The 21408-nt window shown below is 49.2% G+C and overlaps 1 protein-coding gene across 1 annotated transcript in view; it reads right to left on the bottom strand.

Moving 5' to 3' along the window:
• Positions 1-21408, bottom strand: part of ACO2 (aconitase 2) — a 352074-nt gene that overhangs the window by 150855 nt on the left and 179811 nt on the right. The window contains exons 12-14 of the mRNA XM_078683141.1: positions 14728-14839; positions 14320-14442; positions 13852-14007 (exon numbers count right to left, since the gene is read on the bottom strand). Of these exons, the coding sequence (XP_078539267.1) occupies positions 13852-14007; positions 14320-14442; positions 14728-14839 (391 nt within the window). The remainder of the gene's footprint in view (positions 1-13851; positions 14008-14319; positions 14443-14727; positions 14840-21408) is intronic.

The following is a 21408-nucleotide window of genomic DNA, read 5'->3' as shown; positions in this document are numbered from 1 at the left end:
TGTCTGGACTAAACTGACCTCTCTCCTGGTTCACTGACGCTTAACTTTGCAGAATACAAGAATGTTGGCTTCCAATGTTAGTGCTTTGAATTTAACGTAATGTTGTATTTTAACTAAACTGTCATTGATTAATAAAAAAACAAAAGAAAGTTAAATAATCTCTGGTAAGAAACCAATTGGTTTTTATGTGAAGTAGTTCCGTTGCCCCGTTCTATTTGTATCAGGCCGGCGACGGAGTTGGATGAGAGGTCACATGCGGGATCGGGATGGAAGGAGATATTGCTTTCCCATCTGTATCCATCACAGTGGGCAGGCCCCCCCCCGAAAAGGGGGAAGGAGCATCTTGAGCACATACATCCGTCTGGGAATATTCCATGTTAGCAATTGGACGCACCAGGTTCGCGAGTTAGTGCAGCCAGTAGGACTGTAGATACTTTGCTGTTTTGAAATTAGCGCTTTTTGTCCACTCCAGATTACTGCTATCCCCTCGAAGCATAACATTCAGCCCCTGCCATTGCACTGATTTATTATTGCTCATTAGAGCAGCCCGCTTTTGCAAGTGGAGCTTGATCTACTCATGTAATGAACAGCTTTCTCTTTTTCAAGACACCCCTGCAGAGTATTTGGTAGGTGTTAGTGAAATTTTTCGCAGAAGCAGAGATGCAACCAGGTGTTTTTTTCTGTTTATTTATTTCTTCATCTTCAAGTTTCGACAGAAATATCACACTACAGCCAGATCTATTCAGCGTTTGATTCTTTGTTTTGTCTAATGATGTGGCGTTTCTCTTTTTTGCTGACTTGTTTATCAGGGGTACAGTTCCAAGTTTTGAGCAATGTTGCTCTGTGAGGTGCAGTTAACGGATCTGTGAGGAGTTAAAAGCTCTCTGATTGTATTTACCATATTAGTCTACGATCTGAAAACTTGAAGGTAGTAAGGAAAGAATTTGGGTAAGTGATCATTTTACTCACGAGTCTGATCGAAGGGCCTACCTTGAGTTCACAAATTCTGCCCCAATTCCCGTATGTGTAATTGCAGCAAAGGCCCGTTCGGCCATCGTGTCTGCCATTACCACTTCAGACATACACATTATCTCCTGTTTCAGCATTGTCACCGATTAAGTCTGCAGTTGTTTCTCAGTTTTCCTGCTCGCCCGTCTGTTCTAGCGCCTGTGGCATTCCTGGCGCTCCGGCTCCCTGGCACTGCTCCACGGGCGCGCCCCAGGGGTCTGGGGTGAGGTGCCCCTCTGTGAGCTCCTGCGGCAATACCCCAGCCCCCCCGCCCCCCACCCCCCAACACAGACACTTTATGCTGCCACCGGAGTCTGGGATGAGGGGTTCCCTCTGTGGCACTCGAGCTGCCCCGGCTCCAATGGCAATACCCCAGAGCACCCCCCCCCCTCCCTCCCCCCATGCCTCCAGCCCCAGGGGTCTGGGGTGAGGTGCCCCTCTGTGAGCTCCTGCGGCGCTGTGTCACCTCCGAGGCGCTTTAGTGTACCAGACAGCGCCCCAGAATCCCAGGCGGCGCTGTATCATCTCCGAGGCGCTTTAGTGTACCAGACAGCGCCCCAGAATCACAGGCTGCCATCTCAGAGGCGCTTCAGAATACCAGTTGGCGCTATGCCATCTCAAAGGCGCCTCAAAGTACCAGGCGGCGCTGTGCCATCTCAGACCCTGTGGCACGCGCCACGGAAGGCCAGGGAGAAACCAGTCAAGAGCTGTGCTTAGAGGTCCCCTCAGGAGAAGCAGAGAAGCAACCCTTAGGAAAGGCCTCTGTACAACCAATCACCATGTGTGTGCTCAGATGGTGCCACTGTGGAGGGACAGAGACGCCACCCATAGGCAAGGCCGCTGTACAACCAGTCCTGCGTGTGCCCGGGGTGTTTGCTCAGGGTGCATGTCCGGGGTGTGTGCTCGAGGTGTGTGCCCGGTTTGTGTGCCCGGGGTGTGTGCCTGGTGTGTGTGCTCGGGATGTGTGCTCGGGATGTGTGCTCGGGATGTGTGCTCGGGATGTGTGCTCGGGATGTGTGCTCGGGATGTGTGCCCGGGGTGTGTGCCCGGGGTGTGTGCCCGGGATGTGTGCCCAGGGTGTGTGCCCGGGATGTGTGCCCAGGGTGTGTGCCCAGGGTGTGTGCTCGGGGTGTCTGCCCATGGTGTGTGTGCCCGGGGTGTGTCCCCGGGATGTGTGCCGCTGTCGAGATGCATTCTGGTAGGTGTAGTTTCACTCTTTGCATTTCAGGTAAGGCTCGTCTCTCTTGCCTCGATAGTTCTCGTGCGTGCTGTCTTTCCCTGTCACTCCCTGTCAGTTGCATTCTTCTCTTGCTGTCTGCCTCGGGTTCTCTCTCTCCATCTCGATGCCTCTGTCTCTCAGACTCGCTCTCTCCCACTGCACCCTCGTACTTTCCCTCCCCCTCACTTCACCCTCCCACCTCAGCTCCTGTTTACACACCTGCACAGGTGAAGTCCAGTGCAAACAGCCCCTCCTGCCAGGGCAGGATCCGGAGGCCCGGCGGATCCGGTGTTGCCCACTTCCTTCCTGCTCACCCGCGGCCCTGTGTTTACAAGTGACTAATGCCAGCCAGCCTCCTCTCACACTCGTCACACTGGGCATTAATGCAGTGACTGACGAGAGAGAGACAGCTTTAGAGACTGCCAGGGCACCTGGGACTTGGGGATTAATGCAGTGCAGAGTGCATAGGGAGTGCAGAGTGCAGAGTGCATAGGGAGTGCAGAGTGCAGAGTGCATAGGGAGTGCAGAGTGCAGAGTGCATAGGGAGTGCAGAGTGCAGAGTGCAGAGTGCAGAGTGCATAGGGAGTGCAGAGTGCATAGGGAGTGCAGAGTGCATAGGGAGTGCAGAGTGCTTGGGAGTGCAGAGTGCATAGGGAGTGCAGAGTGCATAGGGAGTGCAGAGTGCATAGGGAGTGCAGAGTGCATAGGGAGTGCAGAGTGCATAGGGAGTGCAGAGTGCAGAGTGCATAGGGAGTGCAGAGTGCATAGGGAGTGCAGAGTGCATAGGGAGTGCAGAGTGCATAGGGAGTGCAGAGTGCATAGGGAGTGCAGAGTGCATAGGGAGTGCAGAGTGCATAGGGAGTGCAGAGTGCATAGGGAGTGCAGAGTGCATAGGGAGTGCAGAGTGCATAGGGAGTGCAGAGTGCATAGGGAGTGCAGAGTGCATAGGGAGTGCAGAGTGCATAGGGAGTGCAGAGTGCATAGGGAGTGCAGAGTGCATAGGGAGTGCAGAGGGAGTGCAGAGTGCATAGGGAGTGCAGAGGGAGTGCAGAGTGCATAGGGAGTGCAGAGGGAGTGCAGAGTGCATAGGGAGTGCAGAGTGCATAGGGAGTGCAGAGTGCATAGGGAGTGCAGAGTGCATAGGGAGTGCAGAGTGCATAGGGAGTGCAGAGTGCATAGGGAGTGCAGAGTGCATAGGGAGTGCAGAGTGCATAGGGAGTGCAGAGTGCATAGGGAGTGCAGAGTGCATAGGGAGTGCAGAGTGTAGAGTGCATAGGGAGTGCAGAGTGCATAGGGAGTGCAGAGTGCATAGGGAGTGCAGAGTGCATAGGGAGTGCAGAGTGCATAGGGAGTGCAGAGTGCATAGGGAGTGCAGAGTGCATAGGGAGTGCAGAGTGCATAGGGAGTGCAGAGTGCATAGGGAGTGCAGAGTGCATAGGGAGTGCAGAGTGCATAGGGAGTGCAGAGTGCATAGGGAGTGCAGAGTGCATAGGGAGTGCAGAGGGAGTGCAGAGTGCATAGGGAGTGCAGAGTGCATAGGGAGTGCAGAGTGCATAGGGAGTGCAGAGTGCATAGGGAGTGCAGAGTGCATAGGGAGTGCAGAGTGCATAGGGAGTGCAGAGTGCATAGGGAGTGCAGAGGGAGTGCAGAGTGCATAGGGAGTGCAGAGGGAGTGCAGAGTGCATAGGGAGTGCAGAGTGCATAGGGAGTGCAGAGTGCATAGGGAGTGCAGAGTGCATAGGGAGTGCAGAATGCATAGGGAGTGCAGAATGCATAGGGAGTGCAGAATGCATAGGGAGTGCAGAGTGTAGAGTGCATAGGGAGTGCAGAGTGCATAGGGAGTGCAGAGTGCATAGGGAGTGCAGAGTGCATAGGGAGTGCAGAGTGCATAGGGAGTGCAGAGTGCATAGGGAGTGCAGAGTGCATAGGGAGTGCAGAGTGCATAGGGAGTGCAGAGTGCATAGGGAGTGCAGAGTGCATAGGGAGTGCAGAGTGCATAGGGAGTGCAGAGTGCATAGGGAGTGCAGAGTGCATAGGGAGTGCAGAGTGCATAGGGAGTGCAGAGTGCATAGGGAGTGCAGAGTGCATAGGGAGTGCAGAGTGCATAGGGAGTGCAGAGTGCATAGGGAGTGCAGAGTGCAGAGTGCATAGGGAGTGCAGAGTGTAGAGTGCATAGGGAGTGCAGAGGGAGTGCAGAGTGCATAGGGAGTGCAGAGTGCATAGGGAGTGCAGAGTGCATAGGGAGTGCAGAGTGCATAGGGAGTGCAGAGGGAGTGCAGAGTGCATAGGGAGTGCAGAGTGCATAGGGAGTGCAGAGGGAGTGCAGAGTGCATAGGGAGTGCAGAGTGCATAGGGAGTGCAGAGTGCATAGGGAGTGCAGAGTGCATAGGGAGTGCAGAGTGCATAGGGAGTGCAGAGTGCATAGGGAGTGCAGAGTGCATAGGGAGTGCAGAGTGCATAGGGAGTGCAGAGTGCATAGGGAGTGCAGAGTGCATAGGGAGTGCAGAGTGCATAGGGAGTGCAGAGTGCATAGGGAGTGCAGAGGGAGTGCAGAGTGCAGAGGGAGTGCAGAGTGCATAGGGAGTGCAGAGTGCATAGGGAGTGCAGAGTGCATAGGGAGTGCAGAGTGCATAGGGAGTGCAGAGTGCATAGGGAGTGCAGAGTGCATAGGGAGTGCAGAGTGCATAGGGAGTGCAGAGTGCAGAGTGCAGAGTGCATAGGGAGTGCAGAGTGTAGAGTGCATAGGGAGTGCAGAGTGTAGAGTGCATAGGGAGTGCAGAGTGCATAGGGAGTGCAGAGTGCATAGGGAGTGCAGAGTGCATAGGGAGTGCAGAGTGCAAAGGGAGTGCAGAGTGCATAGGGAGTGCAGAGTGCATAGGGAGTGCAGAGTGCATAGGGAGTGCCGAGTGCATAGGGAGTGCCGAGTGCATAGGGAGTGCCGAGTGCATAGGGAGTGCAGAGTGCATAGGGAGTGCAGAGTGCATAGGGAGTGCAGAGTGCATAGGGAGTGCAGAGTACATAGGGAGTGCAGAGTGCATAGGGAGTGCAGAGTGCATAGGGAGTGCAGAGTGCATAGGGAGTGCAGAGTGCAGAGGGAGTGCAGAGTGCAGAGGGAGTGCAGAGTACAGAGGGAGTGCAGAGTGAGTGCAGAGTGCAGAGGGAGTGCAGAGTGCGTAGGGAGTGCTAGAGAGTGCAGAGAGTAGGGAGTTCTATGGAGTGCTAGAGAGTGCAGAGTGAGTAGGGAGTGCTAGAGAGTGCAGAGTGACTGCAGAGATTAAGCTAATGGCATTGTAAATGACAATGCCATTTATTTATCTGTTTTCAAAACCAACACATAAATACCAAGTTTGTCATTTACAATGCCAATAACTAACTTTGCCAAAGGCGAAAACATTGCATTGTAAATGCTTGTTCTAGCATGGATGTGACCTCTTATTGTAACAGTGTGATGTGCTCTTTGGACATTGGACGGTGTCTGTGTGGTATGTTGGGTGGAGTAGAAGTGAGTTCCAGGCAGTAACCATACTGGATAATTTGTCTCACCCACCTGTCTGTGGTAACGGTGTTCCAGACTGGTAGGAATTGTGTTAGTCTGCCTCCGACTGGTGTTAAGAGGTCTGGAGGGAGCGTGAATAAGTCACTGTTTGGCGGCAGCGGAGGCTCTGGTGTTGTTGCCGCTCCGTCCTCTACCCTTGTTATTATTTCCTCTATAACCTCCTCTGTTGGAGCCTTTATTAAAAGTGCTCTGGGAATTACTTTTGAATGTAGAGGACGTTTGAGATGTGTTGCCTCTCCCTGAGCCCCTGAAGGCAGAGCGACGAAAGGAACTTCTGGATTGCTGAAACTGAAGTGCACCCATAGACTTAGCAGTATCACTCTTTTTTCATTTTTTCTAAAATTGTATCTACTGCAGGGCCAAACAAGAAATCTTGGTTAACTGGTTGGTTTAGTATGATTGATTGCACTTCATTTTTGAAGCCAGAAATGCGCAGCCACGCGTGCCGGCGTATTAAGACGCTGTGTTGATGGACCCAGCTGCTGTGTCAAGTGCACATTTAATGGAAGAGTTTGTGATAAATTTGCCTTCCTGTATTAGGTCATAAGCTTTAGCTTGGAACGGTTCTGGTAGGTGTTGTAGTAAACCCTCCAGTTGGTCGTAATGTGCTCTATCATAGCGTGCTAATAAAGCCTGTGTGTTTGCAATCCTCCAGGAGTTTGCTGCCTGGGAGGCTACTATTTTGCCTGAGGCTTCTAATATTTTCGACTCCTTGTCAGGAGTGGGAGCATCTCCTGTGGTTTGTGAATTAGCTCGTTTACGAGCGGTGGATACGACTAGTGAGTCCAATGGCAACTGTGACCTAATGTAAGTAGTGTCTGCAAGGGCAGATGTGTATTTTTTCTCAATCCTAGGATTGAGGACATGCGCTCTGGCTGGGTCTTTAAATATGTCAGGCGCGTGCTTTAGTACCCTTTTCAACATGGGAAGTTTACGTACACTTTTCTCGGATGTAGGAAAAGTGTCAAAGAGAAAGCCCTCTTCTATTGGATCGGTGTGCATGTCGTGGAATTTAGCTGCCCTTTCTACTAATTGGTTAAAGACAATGGTATCGTCAGTAGGCGACGGCTTTGTAGGATATGCAGAGGTGTCAGGGATGGGTTGTGGCTCGTAGTTATCTTAAGGATCATTGTGGTCCTCCCATGTGTCATCCTCTACATCCTGATCCACAGGTTCGACAAAGTCATCCTGAGGATCTTCCCCTATGTTTTCAGTGTTATCACAACCTGAAGGTGTAGGAGAGTAAGGCACAAAAGGCATGTTAGGAAAAAAAGGAGGAGGAGTGAAAGGCCTTGAAGGAGAAGTGCCAAAGTCTTTTTTCTTAGTAGGAACAGGTGAAGAAGTGTTAGTGTCCAACGGTCTTTTCTTCCTCTTGTAAACTGTTACGTGTCCAGTTTCGATATATAGTTTAGATTGTTCAGCGCTTAATGGATCAGGATGGAAAAGTTCTTCCTCAACTGTCCGTGGTTTTGGCGCCGATGCCTTTGGCTTAGTCACTTCTTTGTGGTGAGTCTTTGGCTCGAGGGCCTTCGGCTGGGGAGCTTTTTTCGGCTCGGCCGCTGATTTCGGGTCGGTGACCTTTTGTGGGTCGGCGTCCTTTGTTGGTTGTACTGCCTTCTTTGGTTCGACTACCTTTTTCGGATCGACGTTTTTCGGGTCGACCGGTTTCTTCGGATCAACGGATCAACCGGTTTCTTCGGATCAACCGGTTTCTTCGGATCTACTGTTTTTTTCAGGTCGATTACTTTTTTCGGTTCCCCGTGTTTTCTGTGCTCGACGACCCCTTTCGGCTCGAGGTTTTTTGTAGGCTTGATGACCTTCTTCGGGTCGACAGTCTTTTTAGTGCGATCCGGTTTTTTGTGGATCGACACTTTTTTTAGGCTTGACTGCCTGTTTCGGGTCGACTGTTTTGTTAGCGTCTACTACCGTTTTTGTTTTGACGAGCTTCTTCGGCTCGACAACCGATTTAGGTTGTATGGCCTTTTTAGGAATAGTTTTGCTGGTTCCTGGGGTATCGGAAGGCTTGGGTTTGGTCTTCGGGGCCGAGACAGTAGGCGAGGCCTCTGAAGGAGTTTGTCGCGCTCGGCTAAGGCCTTTAGGCGATGCTTCGACCGGAGCCTTGTCTTGGGGTGGAAGCGGGGTTGGGGGCTTGGTACTCACAATTTGCCCCGGTGGGATCTGGTCATCGGAGTCCGACTGGTCCTCCACGGTGACAATTTCTAGATCGGAGTCGGCCGCTTCTGGGAGGTCATGTTCGTCTTCGAAGATGTTCTCCGGTTCTGGTGCCTGCCGCTGCATTTCTTGTCTAGCGGCTCTTCTGTTCCGGATAGTTTTCTTTGACGGGAACTGAGCACAAGCTGCACATTTTTCATCGTTGTGCTCGGGTGATAAACATACAGTATGCAACAAGTGCCTATCATTATGTGGGAATTTGGAGTGACAGTGTGGGCACTTTTTAAAGGGGGTCCTTTCCATCGGCAGCAGGCCCACGTGACGTCTAAAAGGCCCAACTGCCCACGTCAACGATCGGATCGAGATGGAAAGTAAGTTCGAGTAGAGAGGTACCGACAGGAACAATACCGTCGAGGTAAAAGGCCTTTTGGCCGTAGAAAGTTGCAAAGTTTCGGTTCCGAAGTTGGAGTTAAGGAATAGCATCCGAACCCAATGGCGGAAAAAACCAATCTGATGGAGAGGATGCCCATGCGCACTGTAGTCCAGGGGAGGAGTCAGCTATCTCGTGATATTTCGAAGACTCTTCCAGGACACCAAGGTGCAATCATCCGGACCCAACACTAGGCGGCTATCTATGCACAGATATGAATTCAGCAGCCCACATGCCTCGAACATAAATATTTTAACCTTACCCGTGTCTCTTATTTACTCCTGTTGTGGACTCATATGCAAGTATAATGAAAGAGTGTTCTCACTTCCCACCATTCCTGAGTTTGTCCTAAGTCGCATGTTCTAGGTTGTCTAATCATTGGTTACTTTGTTATAGGACGAAGAGCTAATGTGACACTGATGCTAGCTGGTTGGGGTTTTTCTAGGTACTGAGGTGAGTTTCTGGGGCACCACAATTCACTGATGTCCTGGGTCTCTGTGCACAGTTCTGTGTAGGAGCAGGATCCTTGCAACAGTGGCAGAATGTTTGGGAGATTGGTGGCAAGCTCCAGCCAATAACCATGTTGTATAATTCCAAGAACCCATTTGTCTGATGTTCTAGACTGACACATAGGGAGACATTTTTTAAGTCTTCCCCTGGGCAGGTGTGGTATTATCAGGAGGGAGCATGGGCAAGTCACTGATTGTTTCCAAGTGTGTTCCAAGTGTGTTCCCCTTACCCTACCCTTAAAGGTTTTGCCTCTATAACCTCCTCGAAAAAATCCTCTGGAGGGAGAGGACTGATTATTCCCTTGCAAGTGGAGGTATTCTGATCTGGGGACATTGTTTTTGATCCTCCTCTGTACAAAAGAGCAACGAAAAGAACCTCTAATGTATGCAGTCTGAAGTGCTACTATAGATTTAACTACTTCAGTGTCCTTTTTCATCTTCTCCAATGCCTGGTCAACGTGAAGGCCAAATAAGTGTTCCTTATCAAATGGTGTGTTAAGAATCAATTGTTTGACCTCAGGTTTGAATCCAGAGATCCTTTACCAAGCGTGCCTCCTGGGTATGAGACTTTTGTTAATCTCCCTAGCTGAGGTGTCTGCAACATCTAGAGCACAACAAATACAGGAATTAGAGATGAGCTTACCCTCATTTACTAAGTCCTGAACTTTAGTTTTATGCTCATCTGGGAGGTATTGGAGAACTTGTTTCATTCCGTCCCAGTGTGCCCTTCAATACCTAGCTAAAAGGACTGGAGTATTTGCAATACGCCATTGATTTGCTGCCAGCGCAGTTATGAATTCACTAGAGGTGTCAATTAGTTTAGAGTCCTTATCCGGTGAAGGAGCATCTCCGGATGATTGAGAATTTGCTCTCTTACGAGCGTTTGATACCATCAGTGAATCTAAGGGCAATTGGCCTCTGATAAAGATGGGGTCTGTAGGAGAGGGTTTATATTTTTTGTCCACCCTAGGAGTTAGGATGCGGGCTCTGACAGGGCCTTTAAAAATTTCTTCAACATGCCGCATCATGTCTTTACGATTCAGAAAAGGGGGTGGTGATGAACAGAGTGTCTGAATTAAGCAGACCACTCTTACCCAGTCCAAAGATCAGGGCTTGATCCATCACCGTTATTTAGCTCACTGCCCCATCCCAGCTCAGAACCTGGCTATATGCAAATTAGTCTGTCCCTGGCCCAGTGCATCATGGGAACAGGGCAGACCAAACTACCAAGCCAATTCTTCACCAGAAAGGAGACAAGCTACCGGGGACCGGTTTCTGGTATTTCAGCCTCGTCGGCCCGGCTTGCTTGAATCCTGATGGAGCAGTGAGCAAGGGACTCATGTCTGAGTATACCCTGCCACACCTATAGTGGCCAAAAACGATTCAGAAAAGGGGGTGGTGATGAACAGAGTGTCTGAATTAAGCAGACCACTCTTACCCAGTCCAAAGATCAGGGCTTGATCCATCACTGTTATTTAGCTCACTGCCCCATCCCAGCTCAGAACCTGGCTATATGCAAATTAGTCTGTTCCTGGCCCAGTGCATCATGGGAACAGGGCAGACCAAACTACCAAGCCAATTCTTCACCAGAAAGGAGACAAGCTAGCTAGTCCCTTGCTCATTGCACCATCAGGATTCAAGCAAGCCGGGCCGACGACGCCTGAAATGGCAGAAACCGGTCCCCGGAAGCTTGTTTCCTTCCCAGTACAAGAATTGGCTTGGTAGTTTGGTTTGCCCTGTTCCCATCATGCACTGGGACAAGAACGGACTAATTTGCATATAGCCAAGTTCTGAGCTGGGATGGTGCAGTGAGCTAAAAAATGGTGATGGATCAAGCCCTGATCTTTGGACTGGGTAAGAGTGGTCTGCTTAATTCAGGCACTCTGTTCATCACCACCCCCTTTTCTGAATCATTTTGTCCACCATAAGCGTGGAAGGGTATACTCAGATGTGAGTCCCTTGCTCATTGCACCATCAGGATTCAAGCAAGCCGTGCCGACGACGCCTGAAATGGCAGAAACCGGTCCCCGGAAGCTTGTTTCCTTCCCAGTACAAGAATTGGCTTGGTAGTTTGGTTTGCCCTGTTCCCATCATGTACTGGGACAGGAACGGACTAATTTGCATATAGCCAAGTTCTGAGCTGGGATGGTGCAGTGAGCTAAAAAATGGTGATGGATCAAGCCCTGATCTTTGGACTGGGTAAGAGTGGTCTGCTTAATTCAGGCACTCTGTTCATCGCCACCCCCTTTTCTGAAGCATCATGTCTTTAAGCATAGGTAGGAATTGTGATGACCTGGGTGTGGATGCTAGTGTCTCATAAGAAATCCTCTTCCAGTGATGCCTTATGAAACTCTACTCCATGGTAATGTGCAGCCCTGGCAATGAGCTCAAGGAGTGATGCATGGTCTTCTGAAGGAGATAGTTTGGTTGGGTACAAGTCTGGATCACGGTCACCAGGGTGGGGTGGGGGGGGGGGGGGCTCTAGTGTGTAATCCATCGATGGATCTATTGGCATAGGCATTACCCCATCATCTGTATCATCTTCGTCATGATGAAATGGAGGAGAATCTTGAGGTGTAATCTGTAATGAATTCTCAGGAGGTGACGGGGGGTGGTAAATTAAAGGGACTTGTAGCCAGAGTCTTTTTCAAGGGGATCTTTTAAGATGTGTCCTCTTGAAGCTTGTGTTTCTGAGGTGGTTTTATGTGTAGTCTTTCTTGCTTTGGATCGGGTGTTAATGGAATAATGTCCATTTACGGATCCGAAGGGGTACCCCTATGTTTTGGTGCTGAAGTTTTTAGTGCCAGTGGTTTTGGTGTGGATGGAAGCTGACCTTTCGGTGTAGAAGGTTTCGACTCCAAAGGTTGCTTGGTCTTGGCCGCAGTGGATTTCAGTTCAGACTGGATTTATGCTTGGAACCGGAGGCTTTAAGGCTCCGAGGAGAGTTTTTGTTGACTCCGTACCGAGCCTGAAGGCTTGACCAGTGGTTTAGGTGCCAGGCCTGAGGGTGGGGCGTCTGAAATGTCGTCTCGGTGCCAACCTGGCCAGAAGGCAGAGGTGGTGCCAAAGCCTTATATTTTTTGGAGATAGTTTGTGGGGGCAAGGGGTCTTCCGTACTTATGTCACCTTGACCCTGTGGCAATTCTCAGCGTTGAGGTTGATCTAGAGTTCCGCGCTCAAGTCTTGTTTAGAGAAGGCTTCCTCCTCCTCTGCCACCAATGCTTCTATATCTTCCTGGCAGGAGTCTTCACCGAAGATGTTCGGCGTGTCCTCGATGCTTTGACGTTGCATCTCCCGATGTCGAGCCAGACAATCGCGAAGAGACTTCTTTGATCGAAACTATCTGCAAGCGTAACAATTTTCTTCTTTGTGCTCGGGTGATAAAAGCACAAGTTGCACACTTTGTGTGAGTCGGGGCGCGGATACTTCGCGTGGCACAGAGGGCATAATTTAAACAGATTCCGATCCATTGATTGAGAGCTACAGAGCTCGGGTAGGCCTCGAAGGTCGTTCTGATGTGGAAAACGATACGTGGAGAAGTGGGAATGTGAACGGAAACAATAGAGTCGAGGTAGAGAGGATTGTGCATCGAGGGGAACCCGAGAAAACGGTTTTGAACCGGAGCGCAGCAATTCACATCCGAACCGAATGGTGGAAAAAACAATCTAACAATGGAGGCGATGACCATGCACACTAACACCGAAAGGAGAACTCACCTTACCTCGTGACTAGGACACTAACACTAGATGGCAGGAGTATGCAAACGATGTGCATCTACAGCACACATGGCTCGGACATGGTATTTCTGCTTGTTTGCTTTTGTCATCTCCAGACCCTTCAAATGCTCTATCATCAGCCAAATGCCTCTCAACAGCATCCAAGGCTAAGCTGTCTAAGCTTTTTGGTAGAGCACTCTGAAAATCATCCCTCCTGCCAGTAGGTGGCTCTTGTGCAACCACCTTAGGGTCGGGATGGGTGCACAGGTAGATTTACCCCGTCAGTCCAATTTCCCTGACTTCTGGTACCACTGACCCAGACGTTTCTGCAGTGGTCTATTTGACTGCACACCCCAAATAGGAGATGTACAAGACCATAGATGCAAGTAAAGGAATGGTTTCTTACTCGGAAGAAAATAAGTTTGTTACCTCTAGTTCTACAATATTGGTCTCTTTTTCATATATTCACATGCTTGAATCATTTGACATTGTCGCGATCGGAGTACCCCGGTATCTTATAATAGCAATGCAATGTTAAACAGACTAGATAGGCCCTATGCCCTGCAGTTTTGTTACATATTAGTCATTTTTTTAATGAAGACCAAACTTCGGTTTGAATCAATAAGCCCGCCCTGCCCTCTAGGACACTCCTGTGAGAAGCTCCAGTCCCTCAGATTTTCAAAGCACGAGTGTAGGGGATACACCCACAAAAAGAGCGAAAGAGAGAAGAGGAGCTTCTCAGGGGAGAAGAGTGGGTCACATGTGAATCGATGTGGGAAGAAATGGAAGCAGCCTTGTTAGGTTTAGCTTCAGGGAAAGCTATGGGACTGGATAATATTCCCCTCGAATTTTATTATACCTTTAGAAAAATACTAAAAACAGAACTGATAGAATTATGTCAACAAGCCTTTTTGGGTAATCCCCCAAAATCTTGGTCTATGGCAACTATTATAATTTTTGGGTGGTGTTGCTTATTGGGTATGTTTTCTGCAGAATTAAAAAGAACACAAACCTTTCAATTGTCCTTTCAGATATATATATATATATATATATATATACACACATATACATATACATATACACATACACCAAGATATTCTCTCAATCAAATATTAGAGAAAGTCCCATGCGGAAAACTGCACATCCTGCTCGCCTCTGCCTTTCTCCCCCTCTGATATACATACAGATAAGTATCTGATCGTCCTAGTGTCTTCCTTCCCTTCCCTCCACTACATTCAGACCTTGACGAGTATCTGCATGTCTTCCAGGTCCTTTCCATCCCATTTGTCGAAAGGCTGCAGCAGCTGCAGACGCTGACTTGTGGGACTGACTTCCACTCTTTGAGTGCTGCCATCACTGGGAGGGTACTGGTAAGTGTCCTGACCTGGGTCAAAGTCCTGCACAAAGGAAAAAAAGATAGGATACTAGAAAATCTGGTAAAAGGACATCATGATGTGCGTACAAGTCTGGGGTGGTGTGCGGGTTCCAGTCCTGGAAAAAAGGGTGTACAACAAGCCAGTAATGAGGTGCATTGGCAGAGTTGAGAATGGGGATCCCTTCTAGAGTAGCAAGAAGACTGCTGCAGAACGAAACAGAGGTGCACTAGCATACCTTAGACTCCAGGTTAGGCAGGACTGAAGTTGTTAAGCAGGTTACATAGGAATACCATTTTTTAATCATAAGATGGGCCAATAATAGTGAAAGCATACCGCTTTTGGAAGCTCATCAGCATCTGGTGGCTCCAGCTTGAACTTCTCTCCATTGGCCCCAACAAGGAAATCCCGCTCTGGGTCAAACTTCAAGGTCCCAGCAAGGGACAATGCAGTCACAATCTGGAGGGGAGAAGAAAGAAATTAGTGGGTCAAGTCAAAGCACAAAGGTCCACCTATATTCATCTTTCCAAAGAACAGAGTACAATGTCTCATTCCAGGGTCAGCCCTACACACCTACAAAAGGGTTCTTTCAATCTCATCAACATCCCAGAACCTTGGAGAGGTCCAGGAATGTTCACCACAAATCCTGGTTAATGCCAACATAGCCAAAACTCTATATAATCTGAAAGCATGCTTAAGGCCCAATTTCGATTCTTGCGGGAGAAAGTACTAAAACTGCACTACCTCTGGCGAGGTGACAAAGGCGTGGGTCTCTGGGTTGGCATCATTCCTCCCAGTGAAATTACGGTTGTAGGAGGTCACAATGGTGTTTTTCTCCCCCTTTTTGATGTCCTTCCTGAAATAAATACAAAGAAAATATACAAACTTTTGTATTCACTCAACAACAGGCTCTGAAATATATCAGGTTATCAATTAAAATATGGCTCGAGCTACCAGAATTCAATCACCAGAGGAGGCAAACAAAAACTTGGCTACTATTCAACTTTGGCTACGAAGGGGCCATGCTAAACAGAAAGGAATAGCTGATGAGCTGTAATCTTATTTCTTCTTCAGAGGAATCACCATTGAAATCATAAGAACTATATTGTCCCACCAACATTTGGGATGCCAGATTACTTTTAGAAATTGGTTATTTTAATGAAACATTTGTCAGTTTATTTGAAGGCTATATTTCTAAAGTCAGTTTACTTTATGTGAATAAAATTAGCCAATTTAAGAAGGAAAAATTCACCATATAAACCAGATAATTATATAAATATTTCACCAACTTTTTATGATGGAAATCAAAGCGAAAAAGTAGGTTAATGTTGCCAGATAGTTTTCCAGCCTTGTATTGGCTGCAGCCTGACACTGCCACATTATCCCCATCAGATATTGTGTGAGAGAGTGAGTGTGTGTGGAAGGGTGTGAATTTTTTGTAGGTGGTAGACACCTCATTAATAAATAGTCCAGCGGCACCTGCTCCAGTATATAGACAGTGCAGCTTTGCCAGCATTTTTCTAAGAGGGGAAGAAAATCCAATCTTAAAAAGATCTACAGTCTCATTGCAGCACCTAAGGGAAGGTGTGAGATTCAAAAGACTTCACAACTTTTTAATCTTCCCTCTGTGATAGTGAGAAATGCAGGGAAAGATTGTCATGTTACGGAGTGAAGCAACTTAAAAAAGGTCACTGTATTTTTAAGGAATCAGCACCTTCTCTAGTCAACTTTACATTGTACCAGTAATTTGCCTCACAGCTTCAGTTCTTTTGGGCGTCTATCATGTGTCAGCTTGCCTGTAGCAGCTTTACCTCTGGTAGAGTGAGCCTTAGGCTTACTAACTAGTCTTGTTGGCTTTCTGATAACACAACTGAATACAGGACACAATCCACCTAGAGATGTATTGCTTGGAGGTAGCAAGACCAGTCCTAACAGAGCCATAGTTGACAAACAACTGATCCGATCTACGAATCCCCTTAATCTTATCTACGCAGAATTTCAACACCCTTCTAACATCGAGAGAATGAAGGGACTTCTCAGCAGGAGCGGAAGGATGCTGAGAAAACGTGGGTAAGGAAATCATTTGATTCACATGTAACTCTGACACCACTTTAGGAAGGAATGTAGGGCGAGTTCTCATGACTACCTTAGAAGAATGAAACACAGTGTAAGGCTCTTGACAACAGAGAGCCTGGATTTCACTCACCCTGCGAGCCGATGTTATGGCTACAAACTTATAGCTGCTAGGTGAACCTTGATGGAATGAAAATTAAGGCCAGATTGAGCCAAATGCATCAAGTAAGGAAGAATGACCTCCTCCTTGCAGGAGGTAGGATCGGCATCCTTTGAGGCACACCAAATGCAAAATGTCTTTCATTTATATGCGTAGGAAGTCCGTGTAGATGGTCTTTTCGCTTCTTTTAATATCTCCAGGCAGTTCTGAGGGAGATTTAAATGTCCATACTGCACTAGCTCAGGAGCCATGCTGCCAAATTCAACTACGAGAAGTTGGGATGCACCATCTGCCCTCCGAACTTTGTGAGAAGGTCAGGCCGACAAGGAAGTTGAAGGTGCAGCAGGAGAGACCAGTGTAGGAGATCGGTGAACCACCACTGACAAGGCCACTCCGGAGCTATGAGGATCACCTTGGCCCGTGATTGGGAAAGTTTGATCAACACTGTTTGGATCAGGGGAATGAGTGGAAAAGCTTGGAGAAAGCTGTTCGACCAGTTGATCCACAGTCCATTCCCCAGCGTCCCTGGTTGGTAGAACCTGGAGGCGAAGTCTTGGCATTTGCTGTTTTCTGCGGAGGCAAATGGACCGATCTCTAGGGTGCCCAATCTTCCGAAGATTTCTCTTACCACTTTGTCATTTAAGACTCATGCATGATTTTCTTGAACAAGTCTGCTGAGAGCGTCTGCCTGAGCATTCTACATACCTGGCAGATAAGCCGCCGTTATGATCAGGTCCCTGGCCAGCAGCCAGTTCCAGATTGTCTGTACTTCCCGAGACAATGTGCGCAATCTTGAGCCCCCCTACTTGTCGAGATAGTACATCGTTGTGTTGTCCGTCTGGACAAGCAGGGAACGGGTTCGAAAATACGGCTGGAAGACTTTCAGGGCCAGGTGAACCGCTTGGAGTTCTAGGAAGTTGATGTGATACGTGGCCTCCTTCTGGGACCACATGCCCTGTATCTTAAGGTTGTCTGAATGCGCTCCCCAGCCGTGGAGAGATGCATCTGTCACAATGGTCTGAGCCGGTATCTCCTCGTGGAATGGAATCCCTCAGAGGAGATTGTGAGGCGAGCACCACCACTTGAGGGACTGGAGGGCTTGCTGCGACAGCTGAATCCTATCATCCCAATTCCCTCGTCTCTGGCCCCACTGATCATCCAGACATTCCTGCAGAGGCCGCATGTGGAGGCGTGCAAGTGGAGTGAGGAAGATACAAGAAGCCATGGAATCCAGGAGAGAAGACACCGTCCTAACTGTCGGCGAGGGAATGGTCATGAGAACCTGAGCCTTCCGAAGGATTGAGAAGCATCTCTTCATCGAAGGACACACGCTTGCCTTGCGTGTATCGACTGAGGCTCCCAGATACTACAGACACTGGACCGGAGTCGGGACAGACTTTGAAAGATTGATGTTTAGACCCAAGCGATTCAGCAGAACGGACGTCCTGTTGAAATGCACTTGTGCCTCCTGAAACGTGGCTGCCTGGATCAGCCAGTCGTCCAGGTATGGATAGACTAACACCTTGTCCTTCGGAGGTGTGCTGAGACTACTGCCATGCATTTTGAAAAAGTCCTGGGCGCTCACTTCAGGCCGAAGGGAAGCACTGCATATTGGTAGTGATTGGTGCCGACCAGGAACCGTAGGAACTTGCAATGTTTTTCCTTGCTATGGTCACATGAAAACATGCGTCTTGCAGATCTATTGCGAATAGCCAGTCTCCCTGATGCAGCTGAGGGTAGATCTGGTGCAGGGATAACATGCAGAACTTTTCCCTGCTGATCCATTTGTTTGTTTGTCGCAAATCGAGATTGGGTCTGAAATCGTTCTTGTCCTTGCGTACAAGAAAGAACCTGGAATATAGACCTTGTCCCCTCTGGGTAAGAGAAACCAGTTCTATCGCCTTTTTTTTTTAACCGGGTATCGGCCTTCAACTGAAGTTCGCACAACAGGTGTTGTGAGCGAGCTTATGCGATCGATGGAGGAGGGCTGGTGAAACAGACAGTATCCATTGCGAACAATATTCAGCACCCAATTGTCCAGAGTTATCTTTTTCAACTCTGCCAGATAATTTTGAATGCTTTCCCCCACTAGAGTGGGCAACAGAAGAGGGGGAAGTAACCTTTCAGGGCTTGGAACCCGCTGGGGCTTTGTTCCCAGGTGTCGACTGACTGTTAACCCTTCCTCTCGACTGGCGTCTCTGAAACGGCTGAAATGACAGTTGAAACTGTTGCTGTTGTTGCTTCCCAGACTGATGGCCCTGCCCGCGCAGGAATCGTTAAGAGGAATAACGCCGTTGGAAAGGGCGGAAATTCCTACGCAGCTCCTTAGGCTTTTCCAAGGCAACGGCTTTAAGGGTCTGAACCTCAGCCTTCATGGGGGCCATCTCCTCGTCCACATGGGAACCATAGAAGGTGGTACCCGAGAAAGGGAGGTTCGCGATGCGCTGCTGAGCCTCCGGTTTTAAGAAGGTGAGACGCAACCTGGAATGCTGTTCGGAGAGCAACGCCATGGCAATACCCATGGGCTGCAAGGAGAGAGGTGTGCACTGCCGCGCTGATAATTTGATTAGAGACCATCAGTCCCTCTTTGAGTACCTCCTGGAAATCCTCACATAGGAGGTCCATGAACTGGTGTAGAGACTCCCACAAGGAACAGTCGTAACGGCCCAGCAGGGCAGTAGAACTAGCAGCTTTCGTCAGTGTGGCTGCAGTGTTGCAGACTTTCCTCCCTGCAGAGTCCAGTTTATGGCTTTCCTTGTCCTGAGGGACGGTTGTCGAAGGGGCCGTAGCATGCTGCTTCTTCGCCACCACCACGATGACTGAATCCGCCCGAAGGAATGCTGGGTCCGAGTGCAGGGGACGGTATTTCTTCTGGAGCCTCGAAGGCGCCGATTTCACCGAGGCAGGCGTAAGGAACAATTCCATCGCCAGTTCTTCCAACCCGGGTACCAAAGGAAGCAGAGGACGAGAGGTTTGCCTCTTTTGTAGCGCTGCAATAATCACCGATGTAGTAGGAGTAGGCACAGACAGCGCAATGTCTAGTTTCGCCGAACCCCTCACCAGAACCTCCTGAAATGTGGCAATGTCATCGACAGGGGACACTCTCGGAGATGGAGAGTCCAACAACGTGGGCGAGTATCTCGCCCCCACTAGAGGACACAGTGTCCCATGTATATCGAGAACGTGATCTCTCGTGAGAACGGCGCCGGTGAGACCTTGTAGAAGAACGGTGCCGGCTGCGAGAGCGATGTCTGCAGGGATCACGTGCACAGTTGGAGCTGGTGGAGGAGGAGGCGGAGGAGTTTTAGGAGGAGGTGGAGGAGTAGGGCCGCAAAGGCGACTGATGAGGAGCCACAGGCTGAGACGGTTCCAGTGTCCTAGTTGGAGAGTAGGTCCTGGAATACTCGGAGTCCGAGGTAGCTACTAGCCTTCTCCGTTTGCAGACTGGCCTTGAAGAGGGTGCCCTGGATGTAGTGCCCCTCGACGGCGAGCGCCGACGTGGTCGTGAACTAGAACTTGCAGGCACTGAGAGGCTGACCACAGAGGGAGACTGGTCTCTTGACGTTGCGCTACGAAGGTACCTCCTAGACGCCAATCGTCCACTTCTCGGCGTAGATCCTCTTCGTGATGTCGAACTTCTCCTCGACATCGATCTCCTGCTTTGTGACGTTGATCTTCTCCTAGACGCAGACCTTCGTGTCAACATTGAGCGGCGGTGTCGCCTCGACAGTGAAAGCCAATGTCTCCTAGACCCAGGTCGAAGGCGATAATGTGTCGACGTTGACTGGGATGTCCTCGACGTCGACCTCAGCCGAGGCCTCGACGTCTGTCCCCTCGAAGTTGATCTTCGACATCGTTACGACCCAGAGCCCTGAGTCGACGGGGAGCATATCGTCGTCATACCTGGTGTCGATGTGGTCGCCTTCGATGTCGACCGAGACCAGTGTCGTTTTTGAGCCTTTTGTCGACTGGGAAGCCCCCCAGAGGCAGACGCATGGGGTGTGGGAGAAGAAAGGCCCTCTCTCCTTGCCCAGATGTCCCACCTGCAGCCTCTTGTCTTCTCTGCGCCAGGTCTTGAAGACAAATCTTCTCCCAGTCACGCAGGGTCCTCCTGGAGAACGATTTACAGATGGCGCAGGATTCAGGAAGATGTAAAGTAGTTAGACAGAATACAAACTCTGTGGGAGTCCGAGTTGGCCTTCTTCCTGCCACATTCAGGGCACTTGTCAAACAAAGATGGTATTTGGACAAGAAAAATGTGTGCTAACTGCCCAAAAAAGACAGCAAGAGGAAGGGAAAGGCCAAAGATGTCGAGAAAAACACTCCAACTAACTTTAATGATTAATAATTGAAAGATATACCACTAAAGGTAGAGCTCTATGCTCCAGGATCCAGCTAGCAGGAGCCAGAAAAAAGAACTGAAAGTAACTGGCCTTCGGCTGTGCATCATGGGATACAGAGGGTCTCTGGGAGGATTCTTAAAGGCACGGTATCCATTAACGGACACATAATGGCAGCCTATGGAGCTTGTTTGTCCAACCCTTCATCTCTATCATGAAAAAGGGATCTTTGTAAAAGGGAGTTTGTGTGTGAAACTTACAAAAATATGTTCAATTTAAATGTTACCTGGCTATCTTTTTCACTTCAGGATAAAGTAATGGCCAGAGTAACCTAGTTATTTTCAGGCTGCATTATTGTCTTTTATGATCTCCTAAGTGTCTATGCAGAACTGCAGCAGAAGACAACTTTAGAGACTATCTATTGAAGTGCTCTGGGGTCCACGCACATGGGCGGGACTATTCACATGGTTATGACTATACACAGAGATCTCCTACTACAGAACTCTGGGTTGTGTGTTACTCACTCGTTGAACTAGTGCATGTGGTCATGCTGTCCATGTGAACAAGATAATTTGGTGAGAGTAGTGTGGAATGCCTTGAGGGCTAAAAGGTACAACTCTCAATTGTAGGAGATTGAAGTGATGAACAAGTTACTTACCTTCGGTAAGAGGAGATAAACATCTTCCAGAAGGTGTCCAGTCTCTTGGATTCCCCATCTGGGGGTGCGGTAGGGAGAGCATCAGTATCCAAACTCTGCTGAGTAGGATGCAGTGTGGAAAAGTTGGGGTCCCGAGCAGTGGGGCAGTAGCAGCGAGCAAACTTCCTTGGGCTTGGACCAGGTCCCAAGCAGGA

The sequence above is a fragment of the Lissotriton helveticus genome, chromosome 1_1 (assembly GCF_964261635.1).
Source record: "Lissotriton helveticus chromosome 1_1, aLisHel1.1, whole genome shotgun sequence".
NCBI classification, from domain to species: domain Eukaryota; kingdom Metazoa; phylum Chordata; class Amphibia; order Caudata; family Salamandridae; genus Lissotriton; species Lissotriton helveticus.
The sequence above is the reverse complement of the archived record's forward strand: the minus strand, read 5'-3'. Positions and strand labels throughout refer to the sequence as shown.